This window comes from Hibiscus syriacus, unplaced genomic scaffold, assembly GCF_006381635.1.
Source record: "Hibiscus syriacus cultivar Baekdansim isolate YM2019G1 unplaced genomic scaffold, ASM638163v2 tig00110704_pilon, whole genome shotgun sequence".
Classification (NCBI taxonomy): domain Eukaryota; kingdom Viridiplantae; phylum Streptophyta; class Magnoliopsida; order Malvales; family Malvaceae; genus Hibiscus; species Hibiscus syriacus.
In genome coordinates, this window is record NW_024062830.1 from 164,095 (window position 1) to 182,480 (window position 18,386).

General features: G+C 28.8%; 1 protein-coding gene and 2 non-coding genes across 3 annotated transcripts; 1 reads left to right on the top strand and 2 right to left on the bottom strand.

Moving 5' to 3' along the window:
* Positions 1 to 3,517: 3,517 nt before the first annotated feature.
* On the bottom strand, positions 3,518 to 3,591 carry TRNAN-GUU. The gene has a single exon. It is a non-coding gene; the product is annotated as a tRNA-Asn (tRNA).
* A 1,636-nt stretch (positions 3,592 to 5,227) lies between these two features.
* TRNAN-GUU lies at positions 5,228 to 5,301 on the bottom strand. The gene has a single exon. It is a non-coding gene; the product is annotated as a tRNA-Asn (tRNA).
* A 3,537-nt stretch (positions 5,302 to 8,838) lies between these two features.
* On the top strand, positions 8,839 to 9,437 carry LOC120138626 (GDSL esterase/lipase At1g28600-like). Its single transcript, XM_039154058.1, has 2 exons — positions 8,839 to 9,088; positions 9,160 to 9,437. Exons 1-2 carry the CDS (start codon positions 8,839 to 8,841, stop codon positions 9,408 to 9,410), a joined length of 501 nt encoding a protein of 166 aa, XP_039009989.1. The 3' UTR covers positions 9,411 to 9,437.
* Positions 9,438 to 18,386: the final 8,949 nt, after the last annotated feature.

Here is an 18,386-nt window from a genome sequence, read left to right on the forward strand (position 1 = left end):
ATTGTAAATATATTATATAATTTTATATGATATTTGATTTATTAAATATCATTACAAATCTTACTTACACATGTGAAAAATGAATATAAAGAAATATATATATATATATATATATATATATATATATATATATATATATATATATATCTCATATATGGTTAAAAAGAATCGTTTAAGTTGAAGCAAATTGATATCATAATATTATAAATTAATAATTACATTTAAACAGAAACTCTATTAAATATATCTGATTCAATTCGATTCAGATTTCATAAACTAAACTCAATTTGAACAAATTTTAAATAAATTTTTATATGAGTATTAATTTTAATGAAATTTTAATATTTTTTTATTAGAATTAATTAGGTGTTGACATGTGTTATCATTTAATTGATTGAAATAAAATTAATAAAAATAATACACCATTCTTGATTAGAAAAAAAGGACATTAGAAATTTAAAAAAAAAGAACACATCAGAGTAGTTGTTAAATATTTAACAAAGACAAAATTAAGAAATAAATAATGTTGGTGATGATTTTATAAATAAAACTAACTTAATAAGAAAACAGGAACATAATAATAGATTGATGACTGAAGATGTAGTTTACTCGAAAATAAACTGTCCCAACCCGGCCTTTGTCATCCCTGGTACTGCTTCACCGTCCCACGTGCTCAATGCTAAACACGATTGTCAAGGTTTTTAACCCAGCTGAAAAAATGGACTCTCCTCTCACGGAACCCGCTCCAACGTTAATGATAATTAGATGCGAGTAAAATTTGATTTAATTTAAAAAATTAATTCTTTTGATTTATTCGATTTAAATAAAAAATTTAAATATAAATTGAGTTATATTTATAACTCGAATAACTCAAAATTTTTAGTAATTATTATATTAATTTTTAAGTTTAAGTTAATTCTTGGATTTTATATGATATATGTATATCACATATGAAAAAATATAAAGAAATATATATGTATTATATATGGTTATAAGAAAACGTTTCAATTTGAATCAAATAGTATAATAATATTATAAATATTTACAATTAGATTTAAACAAAAACATGAACTCGACTCGACTCAAAGATTATAAACTCGACTCGAATTTTTTTTAAATCAAGTTCAAGTTATAAAACATAACTTGTCAAATGTAATAACTCAAAATCTTTTTGATTCAACTCGATCGAACGCTTACTCTTATTAGACCTGCTCAGTAAATTATTTTTGTTACTGTTAAATATGATTCATAAATATACCGGTAAAGAGAATAGAATATGACCCATATACCCGCTTAAGATCACAATCATACTGTTGATCGAATCTTTTTGATTTGAAAGGAATGGCTCTGATCACAACTACATGGTACAGTGCTGCTCCAATCATCGGACCAACCCAGAAAATCCATTGCAACCAAACCAAAGTGCAACATTAATAAATAATTCAAAATCGTAAAAAACAACAATACTTCCTTTAAATAATAAGGTGGTTTAATAAATTTACATTAATATCATTTTTAGAAAAAATAATGACTTAATTTAATATTATTATAATTCATATTGATAATCCATTTATATAAATAATTTATGTCATTGGACTGACATGTGTAAGGAAAATATATAATAATGGCATCCAATGCAACATATAATCACATTCAGAATCTTTTAAGCTTTTATTATGCTGGTAAAACCTTTAGGTTATGGACTTTATTAGTTCATCTTATTCCGTAAGCATATAATTTATTTAAAATAAATAAATATGCAATTACTACTAAGGGACTTTACACATCTGCCCCTGTTAATAATGACCTATAATTAAAATAGTTCTGTTTTTGATATCTTAGTATGAGTAGGATGCAAGCTAAGTCTATTTTGTAATTAATTAATTGAAAGCATGTATTTAATTCAGGTTAATCTAGTGGTTAAAGTTCTATCATTTCTATAAAAGTTTAATTAAAGAAATCATCTCAAAAATGTATTTTAAAAATATTATGGGTGGTTAAGTGTTCATTGCTCAATGATGATTGCATACCTAAAATCACATGCATGATTTAACACTGTTTAAAATAAGATTAATTATACCGCCCATTGAATGAAGACCATAGTTTATGTCTGTTGGTATGTCCAAATCACATGGCCTCACAAAAATGGTTGTTGAATGAACCGAAGAAAGACTATTTCTATCAAAACTTTTACAAGATAAGAAAAACAGATGCAGGAGAAAGGTGTAATTATCAGTTAACAGAAGTGGAAAATACGTGAATGAGCTTGTTATTAATTTCCATATTCATAAACCATGATATTCTTATTGAACATTAATGGTGTGAACGGTAAAATTATTATTATTTTTTAAATAGTTTGAGGTGATTATAAAATATTGTTTAAAATATTTATTAATTATTGATTATGTACATACATTATATAAAACTAATTATTCGAATCCGAATTTTCTAAAAAGAACAACACTCAATTTTACCACTAAAATCACTCGATAAATTTAAAAAAAAATAAGTTTTAATGATATATATCAAAAGATAACTTAAGGTTTGAGTTCTAATGATTTAATCTTAATTTTGAATTTCACTTAATAATTTGAGATATACTTCAACTTTCTCTCTGAATAACCTAAAGGGTTCTTTAATACCCTTTGAATACTTGAAGAAGATGAACAAATTCTCTCTCTTTTCTTTTCTTCAATTAGTTGGGTGAAGGTTTTTGTCCCAAAATAGTGTTCTTGGATTTTTCCACTGATGGATAGTTTCTTAATAAACTAATAATATTAATATTATCATCAAATTTCTAAGTATACTACACAATGGCACCTAGCATTATAATCCTACCAAAAACCATTATTTTCCCCAATGGAATAATTGTCATGCAAAGTTTTCATGTTTTTCTTTCTTTCGAATTAGTCTTTGAACATCAATTTAATGCTTTTTGTCTTCAATTTGATTCCAAATCAAACCAACAATCAATCAAATGAACTTAATCGACTTAAATGTATTTCTCAGGAGTTTAAGATAAATATTGTTTTTGATCATCAGACACAGAAAAATTTAGTTTAAAAAAATAGGAATGTTACAGAAATATTATAACCATAAGATTAATTATCAGCTGAGGTAAAATTAAGTTTATAATATGAATGAACATAGTTTAAGCATTGTTGGTTGTTATTAAAGCAAGGTGAGTGATGGTAAAATTTTGAAATTGTGATCACCTATGTTTATATATCGTATGAGAATGGTGGGAATAAATTAATAGGAAGAGAAATTATAACATAAAAGTCCTATTCAAGGGCAATGGTAATGATCAATGTCTATGCATTGTGTAAGATTACCGAACAAAAAAAACTATATAATGAGATATTAAAGACTTTACTTATTATTTTATTAAAGACAAAAAGACATGATTGGTGAAGGTTATGCGATTTAAATTAATATATAATTTCATGAAATTTTGAAAAGGATCATAGTTAAAGAGAGTTCTTTAGCTATGATGTAGAACCTAAAATCTTTTAGACGCTAGAAGGAGGGCTTGAACCTCCGACCTTGTGGTTAACAGCCACACGCTCTAGCCAACTGAGCAATTCCAGCCTTGTTTTATCGCACTGAAATAGCTTACTGAAATTGGAGAAGATCTGTATTGAAATGTAATTTCATGGAAGCTGATTTTCTTGATTTCTTCCCTTGGAAACGAATAAATCCAGCTTGAAATGCCGATGGAAGATGCCAACGAACTTTCTTCTTAGCATCGTTACATTGACTATCTTCCACTTAACACCCTTCGAACTCACTGTGGGCATCGCCTTTGCTTTGAAGAAACAGCTCATTGCTGGCTCTTGTGGACCTCTAAGTTCATGGAATGGTCCTTCAATGGGGAATTTATCTTTTCTTAATAAGTTAATACTATCCATTCAGTTTAGCTCGATTAATATCATTGTCGTTGCAAATACAAGAGGATGTGGTATCAAATTTGTTTAAACATTCAATATCATCCGATATAAAGTTAAAAAGTTAAACAAGAATCTGAATAATCCAGACCTTGTATCCAAAAATTAATGAAGGATTGACAAGTTTATTAATTATCAACAAAAATTATGATCAGGTAATCATCAACGCACTGATTAATCTTGAAATAATGGATAAAAAAGTGCAGAAAGTAATTATTTTATGAGTATGTGTGTTTTTTAAAGTTACTATTTTGGCGTTCAATTGCAAAACTATTAGATTCTCTCACTGAACACCTAGACATGTAAATAGTGAAATTAAATTGAATGTTTTGTGAAGATAATTCTTTCTTATTAAAAAATGAAAAAAATTAGAAAAGTTAATCAGAAGACGATTAACAAGTCATATTGTATTATCTTTGTCAATAATTTGTCACCAAAAATCCATTGGAGATGACTCAAGGATATGTTCGAAAGATATGGTAAAATACTATATGTTTTCATTAGGGGAAAAAAAGATTGTTAAAGGGCGTAAACTCGGCTTTGTTTTTTTTAATAGTTTAGGATGATTACAAGATAATAACTTTCTTAACCAATTGGCCGCGTGCACACACCCTGTAGACACAGTTACTCGAACGCATAACCTTTAGAGAGAATAATACTCTATTCATCACTGAGGTAACTTGATGAATTCGTAAACTTAGCTTTGTTAGATTCTCAAGCATTTGGAAGGATACACTATCAAGTTGAATGTTTTTGTTTTTCCAATCAACATATTCAACTTTATATGTCCAGGTTTAGTTCTTGCTCCTCGTATTAGAAGAGAGTTCAACTAAAGATCCAACCAGGAATGGATCAAAGAGATGGCGGGTGGGGGCAACCGCTGAAATTTTCAAATCATTATATATTTTAAATTTTTTTTCTTTGTATTTTCTATTGATAATATATTTTCGACCCTAAAATTTTAAAAGTTCAACCCCAATATAAAATTTTACCGCTTTAAGACAATACGATACTATTGGATAATAGGGATAGGAGCCCTACATGAGTATGATTATGGGAGTCCCTTTTAAGACAATTAAAGAGAAGTTGAGATGAATTTAATGAACTAGTTTGGGAGATTTTGAATGTTGAACATAACTAGCTTTGAGAATAATTTCAAATCAAATTCTTTAATATTATATCAATAATTTAGCTAGCACTAATCAAAGATAAGTATTCCTTTAATACTAGCTACTTACCTTGAATAAAAATATCAAGAACAAATAAGATAGAACACGGCTCGCTAGAAGGAGGGCTTAAACCTCCGACCTTGTGGTTAACAGCCACACGCTCTAACCAACTGAGCTACTCCAGCTTTGATTTCAAGGTTTGAAATTTATTTATTAATCATTTAGTTAAACTACACTAGATACAACTAAACTTCAAGTGGTGTATTGTCTATATTATTAAACTTTACATTTCTTCAATTATAACATTGAATTTTAGTTTTGACTTCAATTGTTCCACTGAACTATTAAAATCCAAACGATGTGATAAAATGGACAAAACGATAATGTTTTGATGCGATTATTGAATGCCTAAAATGGTGTGTTTTAAGCACTAAACTTTAAGAGTGTATCAATTTTGATGCTATAACTTTTAAACAGAATTTTTGTACTGTAGTTTTTCGGTCGTTGCCGGCAACCAATTATCATCCATCGTCAGTTGTCTTTCATGACAATATTAGTACCAAAATACTCTCATTTCACTCATCTTTCTTCTCATAATTAAGATTGATTTTCCATGAAACCCACTAAAAATTGACACAATTAAACAAAAAAATCTACCATTTTAGGGATTTGGGGGCTTTCGAAGATTTAAGAGATTTAGGGTGTTTGTTCGAAAATCCGAACAGTGAGAAGTATTATTTCGAGAAGACAAACAATATGTCTCAAAACTAGCCTCATCGAATGATCATTAGAAGATATCAAATAATTAGATGGATTTTCGTTGATTTTGAATAAGTTTCATGGAAAACTAATCTTAAGAGATGAAACCGATGGTGAAATGCGTACATTTTGATATTGATCTTGTCGTGAAAGACGATGTTGATGTGCGAACATTTTAATTGTTAATCGACTAACATATAATCCTAATCATAATCCTCAATATTTAATGGTATTTACTTAATTATAAATTAAATTTGTATATTAAAAAATCTACTCAAATTATGCACGGCTTTCAAGTATTAGTCGATTAACTTATAACCTTAATTCTTATCTTAATCTCTAGTATCTAAAAATAATTATTTAATTTTAAATTAAACTTGCATATTAAAAAAAATCTACTCAAATCACACATGGCATTTAAATTCTATGCCGACTTCCAAGTGTTAAACACAAACTTGTAACTCTAATCTTAATCCAAATATCTAAAGATAATCACTCGATTATAAAATAAACTTGCATATGAAAAATCTACTCAAAACTATCAGTAACATTCAAATTATGCACGACTTTCAAATATTAATTAATTAGTAATGTCCTTCTTAATCTTTAATATCTAAAAATAATTACTCGATTATAAAATAATCTTACATATTAAAAAATCTACTTAAAATAGTCAACACATTCATCTGATACTTTTTTTCCTCCTAATTTTATCTTCCAACAATTGGGTTGGCCTTCGAACTTATTGAAACCAATCAAAACGGAATTCAGTTCATAAAATAGACCCATTTAAAAGTATCCTTTTCAATTTACTCCCCAACCAAAGATAAGTTAAAACAAATATAAATATGGCAAACCTGAAGAAGATGAACAAAGAGATGACAATAAATCTTTGAAGGAATTCACTTCAACTCCTAAAGAAATATTGGTGGAGAAAATGGGAATTCCTTTTTCTGCTAGAAACGATGAATTGAGTGCAGTAGCACCCTCCACTGCAAAGTTCACACCCTTTTCGACCCGCTCCGATCTTCCATTTTTGGATCCGTAATACGGTGGTAGAAACGGAAATCCCAAATCTTCAGCTGCAAAAAACATGTCGAATTGATGATATGTAGTATTCATGTTTAAATATGTGTCGAATATGGATACGTACCGAGAAAATCGATAATCAAGCGGTGACATCAGAGGAAACTATTTTTAATAGGATCGGATTAAGGTAAAAAGGTTTCTTTTTCGAGTTTTAAAGGTTGTTATAGGTGCAGTGACACCATGCTTAGAGGGAATACTTTTATTTTTAAAGGCTTTAAGTTCGAGTATGATGTTTACACGGGTCGACAAAATGTTATTGTTAAACGATTAAAAGTTTTTGTAACATATATTACCTTATAATCACTCTATATTAATAAAAGAAAATATTGTTGTTACATGAAATTCAATTTTCTTTTAAATTTTATATTTTAAAATTTTAATTAAAACTCTTATATTTCAAAATTTCATCAATTCATTCCACTAATTACATTGATAATTAAATACAATTTTTTAAAAATCTGTGTCATATATCACATTACAATATTATTAAATGACATTTTAAAAATGTATTCATTATAATACGCTAATGGCTGGATGATTAAAACAAAATCAACCAAAAAATGTTAGTGACAAAATCAAGAGTTTTTGTAGTTTGATGATCAAATCAGAAATGTACTAATAGCTAGATGATTAATGATGCGTTTTATCTGTTTATATGTTCGTATGAACGCAAATCTCAATGAGCAACGCATACGTTTTCTTTAATATCAATAAATAAAGTGTACTTAGAGATTGACAAATATATTTGAATTATTTTTTAATTAAAATAAATTCAAAGAAATGTGTGATGTGAACCCTCAAAGTATATTTTATTTAATGGATATGCAAATATAAAGGGATTTGGAGTGCTGATTTTGTGTTACTTTTTAAATCGAGGTTATTGAAATATTTTATAGTCAGAATTAATCGTTAAATTTTAAATTATAAAAGATTTATAAAGTTTTTTATCAAAATTTATCATGAAAAATTATTAAAGATACCATCAAAATCTTTGTTTACTATTTTTTATATCACTTTCCTGATAATCAAATGGAAAACTTGTTTTTTATTCGAATAAAAATATAATTAGGACGCGAAGGTTATACATGGATAGGCTCGAATGACATTTATGAGTAGGTCCTCAAATTTTAGGGCCTATGACGTGTTACAGGCTACATGTGTAAATGGACAGACCTGATTATATATATATATATATATATATATATGAGATTTAATAGTGTAAAACTTCTTCGTTCTACAATGATTTAGAATCATTTGATAAGTGAAAATAGATGATGATATTAAAAGTATGGAATAAGAAAATATTCACTGAAAAAATAAGGAGTTAATCTCGACACTCTACTTACACTCATCCAACAACCCTAAATCTTTGTAAAATTAAAAAAAGTTTTACATTGTGTAAGTGGATCCAAACCTATATATATCGCATGTGTAGCATGCTTTCCTTTATATTATTTTAGGGTAAAGTATGCTTTAGGTTATTAATTTATGTGTAAATAACTTTTTTGGTAACTAGGTTTTAAAAATTATAAAATAGTCATTAGTATTTTGAGCAGTTACAAAATAGTCGTTAAATTTATCAAATTATTGCAAAATTGTTATGAAATTCTATTGAAATGTTACATATAGATCATTAAATTTATCAAACTTTTACAATTTATTATAATGTTATAGTGACCATCTTATAACAATTTGATAAATTTTGTTGATCATTTTATAATTTTTGAAAATTTAGTAGTTAAAAGTATTATATTTTAATATAGTTAAATAACTGTACTTTATTCATTATTTTATTGTTAGCGTTAGGTGCACGGAAAGGTAGCAGTATACATATCCACATTTCAAAGCTTAGGGTGCAATTCTTTTCATGTAAAATGTTGAAACATTTAATTATTGTTGATTTCCTCTTTGCCATATTAACCAGCCTTCATTCACCGGTGAATGCATGTTTCGCCTCGATTTTCAGCTTCGGTGATTCCTTGACGGACACCGGTAACTTAGTCGCGATTTCACGTTCGGTGTCTCGCCGGCTTCCTGCGTCGGCTTTTCCTCCGAACGGCCGCACCTTTTTTCATCGTCCAACCGGGAGGCGCTGCGACGGCCGGTTAATTAGCGATTTCCTTGGTAGAAGTCCCAACTCTTTTGTTTAAGTATTATTCTTGTACATATGGTTTGAATTCGGCATGATTTTGCAGCTGACTCTTTGGGATTTCCCTTTCTACCATCATATTACGGATCGAATCGAAAACCGGACGAGTTCGAAAAGGGTGTGAACTTTGCAGTGGAAGGTGCTACTGCACCGAATTCATCGTTTCTAGCAGAAAGAGGAATCCCCAGTCGAATCACCACCATTTCTTTAGGAGTTCAAATCAATTCCTTCAAACATTTATTGCCATCTATTTGCTCATGTTCATCCGGTATTTTTTTTTTGGGTAAACTTCTTTAAATACCACTAAACTTTAGGTACTGACTCGTTTATACTACCAACATTTTAATTTTATTAATTTTAACATTAATTTTACTTTTAAGTGTAATTATACCGCTCAGTTATTAATGATTTAACGGCACGATGATATGATAGTTTTACGTCGTGATATTGTTGACATAGATGTCTCACCAAAACGATGTCGTTTGATGCCTAAAAAGCCAAAACGACGTTGTCTTACTTGAAAGATTTAGTTAAATTTTGAGTTTAATAAAATTTGACTTTAGACCTTTAGAAACAAAGGCTAAAGTTTAACCACTCAAGTAACTTGAGATTTTAACTAAATTCTTATAAATATAGTATACATAACATAGAGTTCAGATTCTCAAATTTTGGTTAATATTTTTATATATGATTTATAATAAAAATAATATTTTTTTCAAAAACACCTAAATTTTTTAAAATTCTCAAATTCCTCAAAAAAAAACCCAAAGCCGTAAATATTAAATCCCTAATTTCACCCATTGTCGTCGTCGAATCAATGGTCACTGCCCACAACTTTTGTCGCCAAACCCTTGCTATCAATTACCCCACTTTCTGTCACCAGAAATCAAAGAGTAATGTGTTAATTGATCATTAAAACACCGAATATGAAATGTTCTAATCAAATCATGGACGACGATATATCGACGGGCAAATAACGAATGTCTTGCATGACGAGAAGAGAAGACTTCTGTGTGGTGGCAGCAATGTGCTATTGTCAACGATGGTTGATGAATTTAGAGATTGTGATTTAAGGTTTCTATTTTTTTGGTATTTTCGAGAATTTTGAGTTTTTTCAAGATTTTTAGGTTTTTTTTATAGAAAATTCATATTATTTATATTAACAAGATGATGTCGTTTTAGGCTTTTTTAAGCATCCACGTCAGCATCGTCATGGCGTGTGACTGTCATGTCATCATGTTGTTAAATCTTTAACAACAGAGTGGTATAATTGCACTTAAAAGTAAACGTTAGTGTTAAAATTGAAAAAATTAAAACATTAGTGGTATAAACGAGTCAGCGTCCGAAGTTTAGTGGTATTTGAAATAGTATAACCTTTTTCTAATAAACTACTACAACGGTAACTAATGCATTAAATTTTTATTTTTACCACCGATGTTTAAAAATTACATTAGACTCATTAATATTATCAATTTGTCATAAAATGATTATTCAGCCATTAATATCTATTGTCCATACAACTTATTAACGACTGAGTGATTGTTCTTAACAATTCGATAATATCAACAATCACAATATAACTTTTTAAATTTTAATGATGAAAAGAGAAACTTATACAAATTTTAATGGTCATTGATGTAGTTTATCCAATTTTTTTATATTTGTTACACTAGGTTGACTTCATCTCAATCGTTTGGGGTTGTCTTAAAAAAAACGAACCAATATACCACTAAAAAACGGCGTGACCAGAAACTTAATAAGATAATTAATAAATTCGATAAAGTGTTACCTATTATGTTGTCAGACTCATAATATTGTAGGTAGAAAACATAAAAAACTATTATAAAATTTGGTAACCGGTAAACTTTGGTCACCGGTAGGTATCGATACATATATATAAGTGTCCATACTTATTTCACTGTGAAAAATATAAATTTAGGGTTATCTTTTGAGTGTGTTTTAATATATTAATTTAGTAATTATACACGTCTAATGATTTATTTTTATGTTACAGTGTATATTATTATTAAATTAAAAAAAATAAACATATATATTGCATATTTATTATTATCTTTGGTTAAAATTGTTAAATTTAAATTTTAAATGATATTTTATAAAATATCTAAACAATCAAATAATTTTTGTGTAAATGAAATTATTAAATTAATGTTGTAGGTTGAAAGCATGAAGATCTATTAAAAAATTTTGAAACATAAATTGCATAACTTATGTATACATACTTACTCTAAAAATATGGATATTTATAGAAATATTGTCATTTTATATTGTTATGTATTAATACATTTTTATAAAGTATCGATACTTTATAGGCGCTATTACTGATTTTCTTTTAAATTCTAAAAGTATCGATACTTTCAACATATTCGGTAGCGTTTTATCGGATTTGTTATAATGAAACCGATTTTGTCATATTTTTACTTGTTATATTATTATGTATCGATACATTTTTATAAAGTATTGATACTTTATAGGCACTATTACTGCTTTTCTTTTAAATTTCAAAAGTGTTGATACTTATTTAAATGGAATCGATACTTTCAACATATCTGGTAGCGCTTTACCGATTTTATCATAATGAAACCGGTTTTGTCATATTTTTACCTGTTATATTGTTATGTATCGATATATTTTTATAAAGTATCGATACTTTATAGGCACTATTAATGTTATAATGAAACCGGTATGTATTTTAATGTAATAGGTAGCGCCTATTTTTTTTAATGTTTATATTATTAATTAGCAACCTTAAAAAAATCGGTAGATAATTTAATGTAATAGGTAGTGCCTATTTTTTTACCGTTTACATTATTAACATCCTTCAAAAAAACCGATAGGTATTTTAATATAATAGGTAGCGCCTATTTTTTTACCGTTACATTATTAACAATCTTCAAAAAAACCGGTAGGCAGTTTAATATAATAGGTTGCGCCTATTTTTTTTTACCGTTTACATTATTAGCAACCTTCAAATAAACGGTAGGTAGTTTAATGTAATAGGTGACACATATTGTTTTACCGTTTACATTATTAACAACTTTAAAAAAAACCGGTAGATATTTTAATGTAATAGATAACACTTATTTTTTATACCGTTTACATTATTAGCAACCTTAAAAAAAAATCGGTAGGTATTTTAATGTAATAGGTGACACCTATTTTTTTAAAAAAGAAAAAATAGAAAAAAAAAGTACATATGAATTAGGACTTAATTAAATTACATACAAAAGAGCGAGGGTCAGAACTTAACTAACCCAAAATAAATGCAAAAGGCACGAGTCTTCATGGTTTCGAGTTATGCTCGCGGGTCAGATACAAGTTGACTCAACTCACAAGCAGCAAAACGATGGCGTCTTGAAGAGGATATAAAAATCATTTTTCATCCCTTTTCCTCATTTTCTTTTTCTCATTCTCGTTTTCACTTTTATATCTCTCTATTTTTTTCCTCAAGTAGGCGTTTGGATGGGGGAATGTAGGATTCTCCTGTGAATGGAATCCACATTCCCCCGTTTGGTTTGGTCAAGAATGTCATTCCTGGTAATGTTTTATTATCAATAGTGAATTTTTTGGGGTATATTACCGGGAATGTCATTATCTCCGTTCCCTTAGGTATTGTAACATTACCGGTGTTTTGGACTAAAATACCCTTAAATTTTTATTTTTTTTCAAAAATATCATTCTTCTGTCATGGAATAATAAAAATTATACGAATGTTAAATTATTTTAGATTTACAAAAAAAATCTATAATTAAAATTTTATATGAAGTTCAGGGGTTAAAATAAAATTTTACCCTTTCATTAAACTTTTTTTATATTTTTAATTTTGTAAAAAAATTATATAAATATTATGAATTTAATTTTTTAAAGAAAATATATAAATATTTTACAACTTGTAATGTTATACAAATATATAATGACAATTTGGTCAAATATACATTCCCATAATCTTTTATTCCTTTAACCAAACACGGCAATCTTACATTCCTGCTAAACCAACCAAACACAAAATACAACATTCCCAGTAATCCTATTCCCTGATAATCTTTTATTCCCACTGATAATCTTACATTCCGTGAACCAAACGCACCCTAAAAGTTAACCGGTTGGTCGTCACAGTCTGTCACTTGTCAATGGCCATCGTCGCACGGATCATCATCTCCATTGGCGAATGAAGCTCGAAGTTTGCGGGTCACGCCTTTCCAAATTTAGATCTAAATTAAGCTCAGGCTTAATTAGATTGTTCTGAGTTGAACAAGCTAGCTTGGTTTTAATTTGGATCTAAATTCAGTTTTTCGACCTAAATCGGACCAAATATGGTGTTTACACGACAAAATTTTTTTATACAAATTCTAAATTTAATTCAAATTTTATTTGGAGAGAAGGGAAGAGAAAAAACTCTAAAGGAAAAAAGTTTTAGAACCTTTGACCTAAGAAAATATAAAGAAACAAAGAAAATATGACCAAACATAATTTGACTTAACATAATTTGACTTTTTATGTATCTAATTGATTTGTAATTAATTAAAATAAGAAACGAAATCAATTAAACTTATAATGTACCAACAAAAAATCACTTTATAACATTTTATAATAAAATGATATCATAGAAATAAGACATACATAAAAGATAAAATTTATTGTGGTTTAGTCTTATTTACTTTTACGAATGTGAGAAACAATAATTTACTACAAACGTAAATATAGTAAGGACTACAAATACATTATATGTATTCCAAAATCTAATATTTATAGCAAAATTCAATGTACCTTAAAATACTATTTCAATATATTTATAAAATATTTTATATGATGTAGATCCCAAAAGCTACATAGACACACACAAAAAACACGATTACATATTTCTATAATAATTGTCTTATAATTCTAAAGGTTAAATCATATCCTATATTTATAAAGTCAAAATATTTGATTACTTAAAAAAAACATAATCCGATAAGATTTCTTAGGTGGTGTTTGTTTTCACTGTTCTACATCTTCAAACCTTTTATGTCTACGCCGCGCAGACCACGCGTAGGCATTGGGTTTCGCAGACCGTTTGTTTTTTAGAAGACAGAAGTTCTTCTAACTTCTGTGCGACGCAGACGTGACCTTATTTCTGTAGACGTCTTTTAACCTCTTCAAAGAGGTTTTATATTTAATTTTATATTATAGATATTAATTTTTAAATAAATTAAATATTAATTTTTAATATTATATTATAGATATTAATTTTAATATTAATTTTTAAATAAATTAAATATTATTTTTTAATATTATATTAAAGATATTAATTTTAATATTAATTTTTTAAATAAATTAAATATTGATTTTTTAATATTATATTATAGATATTTAATTTTATATCATATAAATTATTTTATATATTATTAAAATTTTATATTTATTTTAATTATTTTGATTTAAGTTTAAATATAATATTTTTTTTGATTTGTTATTTTTAAATTATATTTAAACCTTTTATACGAAATGTAAATATTTAAACCACATTGCTTAATAAAAAATGATTTCATTGTTTGATAATTAAGATTTTAAAATATAAAAAAGTTATAAATTATGTTTTTAAAATTTTAAAATATAATCACAATTAAATAAAAAATAATCATAAAATAATTTGATAAATTAAAATATATTTTCTAAAAATATCATATAATTATAAAAATAAATTAGGAATATATATTTAAAAAATTAAAAAATATTACATAATTGCATATTTAATAATAGTTTAATGATAATTAATGTTTAAAAAAAGAGAGGTGTATGATTCATTGATTAATAATAGTTTAATGATAATTAACGTTGCTGTGCCATATGATAATAAAATTCAAAATTTAATATTATTATATAACTTTAGATAATTTAATGTTTAAAAAAATCATATAATTTAATGATCATTCATAAATTTTATTCTATAAAACTTATAAAACTAATAATATATGTGATTATGTGAGATTTATAATAGAATTAATAAGGTGGTGTTTGTTTTTCTAAAAAATTTATTATTGTAGTTGTATGAATTATTTAAATTTCAGTATTATAAAATTAAAATTATTTAAATCTTAGTATTGCAAAACTCTTTTATGTTTAAAAAATCACTTTATTTATATTTCAATTTATTTTAACAGTCTGTAGACGTTAAAAAACAAACAGTCTTCTTCTTGCATATTGCAAACTTTTGGTCCACCTCTTATGCTGCAGATGCCTACAGATGTGGTTCGCAGACTGCATACATTTTAACAAGCACCACCTTACTTAACATAAATATGTATTTATTAAATAAATTTAATTATCAAGTAATCATTAATCAATAGAATAATAATAAAATCTAATTTAATTACCCGTTAGAATTTGAGTCAATATTTGACAATAAATAATACATTTTAAATAGGATTATCATTGAGACAAGTTAAGCTCGAGTATTGTTGAACTCGACTTGACTAAAAGAATTCAAAGTTGAGCTTAACTCGAAATCTCATAAGCTTAAAATTATCAACCTTGACTCAAACTTAAAATCAAAAATAAAAACTTGATTCGAGTTAGAAAAAACATTGAACTCGAAATATTTTCATGTTTTGATCTATTGAAACTCGAACTCAAATTCGATTCAAGCTTAAGTTCGAACTCAAATTCGATTAAAGCTCAAACTCAAGTTCGAAATTGAACCTCGTGTACATGAAAAATTTATATTGTATTTATAAATATATAAATATTAAAAAATAATTTTTTTAGTTACTTGTGAACTTTTCGAGGTGGGTATCAAATAGTTCATTTCATCTCATTAAAAACTCAAGTCAAACCCATTCAAATTAAACATTAATGGCTTTGATTGAATAAACTCAAGTTATTTATGATATATCTCGTCTTATTTACGACCCTAAGTATTCCGAATTGAGACGTCGCAGTTAATATCAAGTGTTGGAAATCATATCTGTCATGGTCCTCGACAACAAGGTAAAGAAACTGAGCATAATTCAAAAGCAACAGAGAATTCTCCGGCTCCTCGGCGATACGCATCTGATAGAAGAGATTCATTCTGAAATGAGTTTCGTAGTTATTATACATTTAGAGGAGACACCAACTGCTTCTTGATTCGAGTATCCATGCCCTTATAATGCATTCTTGAAGCCTCCTCCACCATTGTCCTCCATAACCCTGATTCCCCATCAACCTCGACATCGAGATGTTCATCGGTTTCTTCCACGATCGGTTGTCTACCGACATCGATAAAGGCCTTATTCATCATTCGAATGTAATGAGAAGTTGACCAAGAGGAGCATCACGTAGACCATAAGCGTCGGAGTTTTCGAAAACACTTGCTGAAACAGCCACACATTGCATCTTGTTCACGGCGTCGATTAAATCATCGCAGTTTAAGCCTTCCTTTATAGCCAATGTGTAGCTTTGAAGCTCTCTTATGATCAAAACGAGCGACGAAAACGCCTTTTTAAGAGAGCAGTATGCAAACTCCCCTGCATCGGCGAAACCCTCTTTCCAATTTTGCTTCCTCTTTACCATCCGCAGCGAATGCGGGACGGTGAAACATCTTGCTCTCTGCTCGATATCGACCCGACATACCTCATCGAGCAAACCAGGGTCGATCAACTCGACATTCGATGGAAAAATATGCATTTCTACTCTTTTTGCCCCCGTTTTCATCGTCGAACCGTGCACGGCAAGCGAGTCTCGGGTTGCATCCCTTGAACTTTCTCCGGCTTAATCCAAAGGCCAAAGGTTGTTGATTGAATCCACCATGATTCGATAACCAAACGAAGGAGATCAAAAGGACTGATTTTTTTGGGACTTTGTGTATAAACATACTCTTTGGTGCTAAATTCAGCTCCATAGTTTATAAAACCGATCTTTTATCCGCTAAAGCAAGATCAATAACAATAAATTTAATATTCAAATTCGACACTTTCGAACATTTATGACTCGGAAACTTACTGGAATTGATGAATGGATGAAAAAGGATTCAAATTCGAGCACTGGTTGTCGGAGGTCGAGAATTTGGGTGGTTGAGAAATATACCACATGGGTTGAGTTCATTGTTCGCTGATATAAGTGAAAACATAGGGACCTTTTTCAGATCAGTCGCCATTTTTTGTGCCGGTAAATAGCAGGGAAAAAGGTTTGTATGGCGTTATTACCAGAGACACGTTGCTGTTGGATTATGTGTTTTGACTGGAAAATTTTGGGATGAGCTGAATGTCTGGTTTGTGCTTTGACGTTTTCTAAACTGATATTTAGTGATTTTTCATTCGATAGAGTCCATATTTAACTATTAAATTGATGTTTGGTTTGAACTCATAATCATTAAAAAGAATAATATTTTTTTCAATTACTGAAATAATTTGATAGGTTCATGTTATCGTTGAAGTTATAATATGTATTTTCTCTTCAAGAATATAACGTAGGGATCTTTTCAAAAATACAAGATTTCGTGTGTTCCACTCGTTATCCATATGTAACAGATTGATGGGTTTGTCTTCCATGATTTTGTGGTTGGTTGGTGCTGACAGCTTTCACATGCAAAGACTTGGTTTAGAAACTTCCACTCGTGGAGTTGCCAATGACCAAATGAATTCAATGTAAGTTTTATCAATGGAAATAAAACGTTTTCAAAGGCCATGATAATCGAACCCAAAGGAGAAATATCAGCCAAAATACATGCAAATATGGCATGATACAACATCATTCGTTCAATGAGAAAAGGGGCTCTACCATGTATATCAAAAGTGGTTTATAATCTTCTGGCCATGCGTGGAAACTCTATCTAGGAATAGGGATGGCAACGGGGCGGGTATTGGTCCCCCGTCCCCGTCCCCGTTTAAAAAGCCGGTACCCGTCCTCGTTTAAAAAATCGCGGGGATTTAAACGGGGATCCCCATCGGGTAATCGGGGAAAACTGCGGAGAAACGGGTATCTCCGTTTAGCATAAACGGTTATTTAAACGGGTATTGGGCCGGGTATTGGGTCGGGTATTGGGCCGAGAATCGGGCCGGGTATATATATATATATTTAAATTAAATATATAAATATCGGGTCGGGTATCGGGGCGGGTAATCGGGGCGGGTAATCGGGTAATCGGGGCGGAGATTACCAAACCCGTCCCCGTCCCCGTTTAAAATAAATAGGTTTTCTCGTCCCCGTCCCCGTTTATCATCCCCGAACCCGACCCGTTTAATTCGATTTTCGGTTTTCCCCATCGAATTCGATTTTTTTTGCGGGAAGTAGATC

What these genes read in the sequence shown, in the direction of transcription:
- LOC120138626 (XM_039154058.1), top strand. Translation starts at nt 8,839, where the DNA reads ATGTTGAAACATTTAATTATTGTTGATTTCCTCTTTGCCATATTAACC. An exon ending in GTTAATTAGCGATTTCCTTG is followed by an intron (nt 9,089 to 9,159) that starts GTAGAAGTCCCA and finishes ATGATTTTGCAG; the next exon opens with CTGACTCTTTGGGATTTCCC.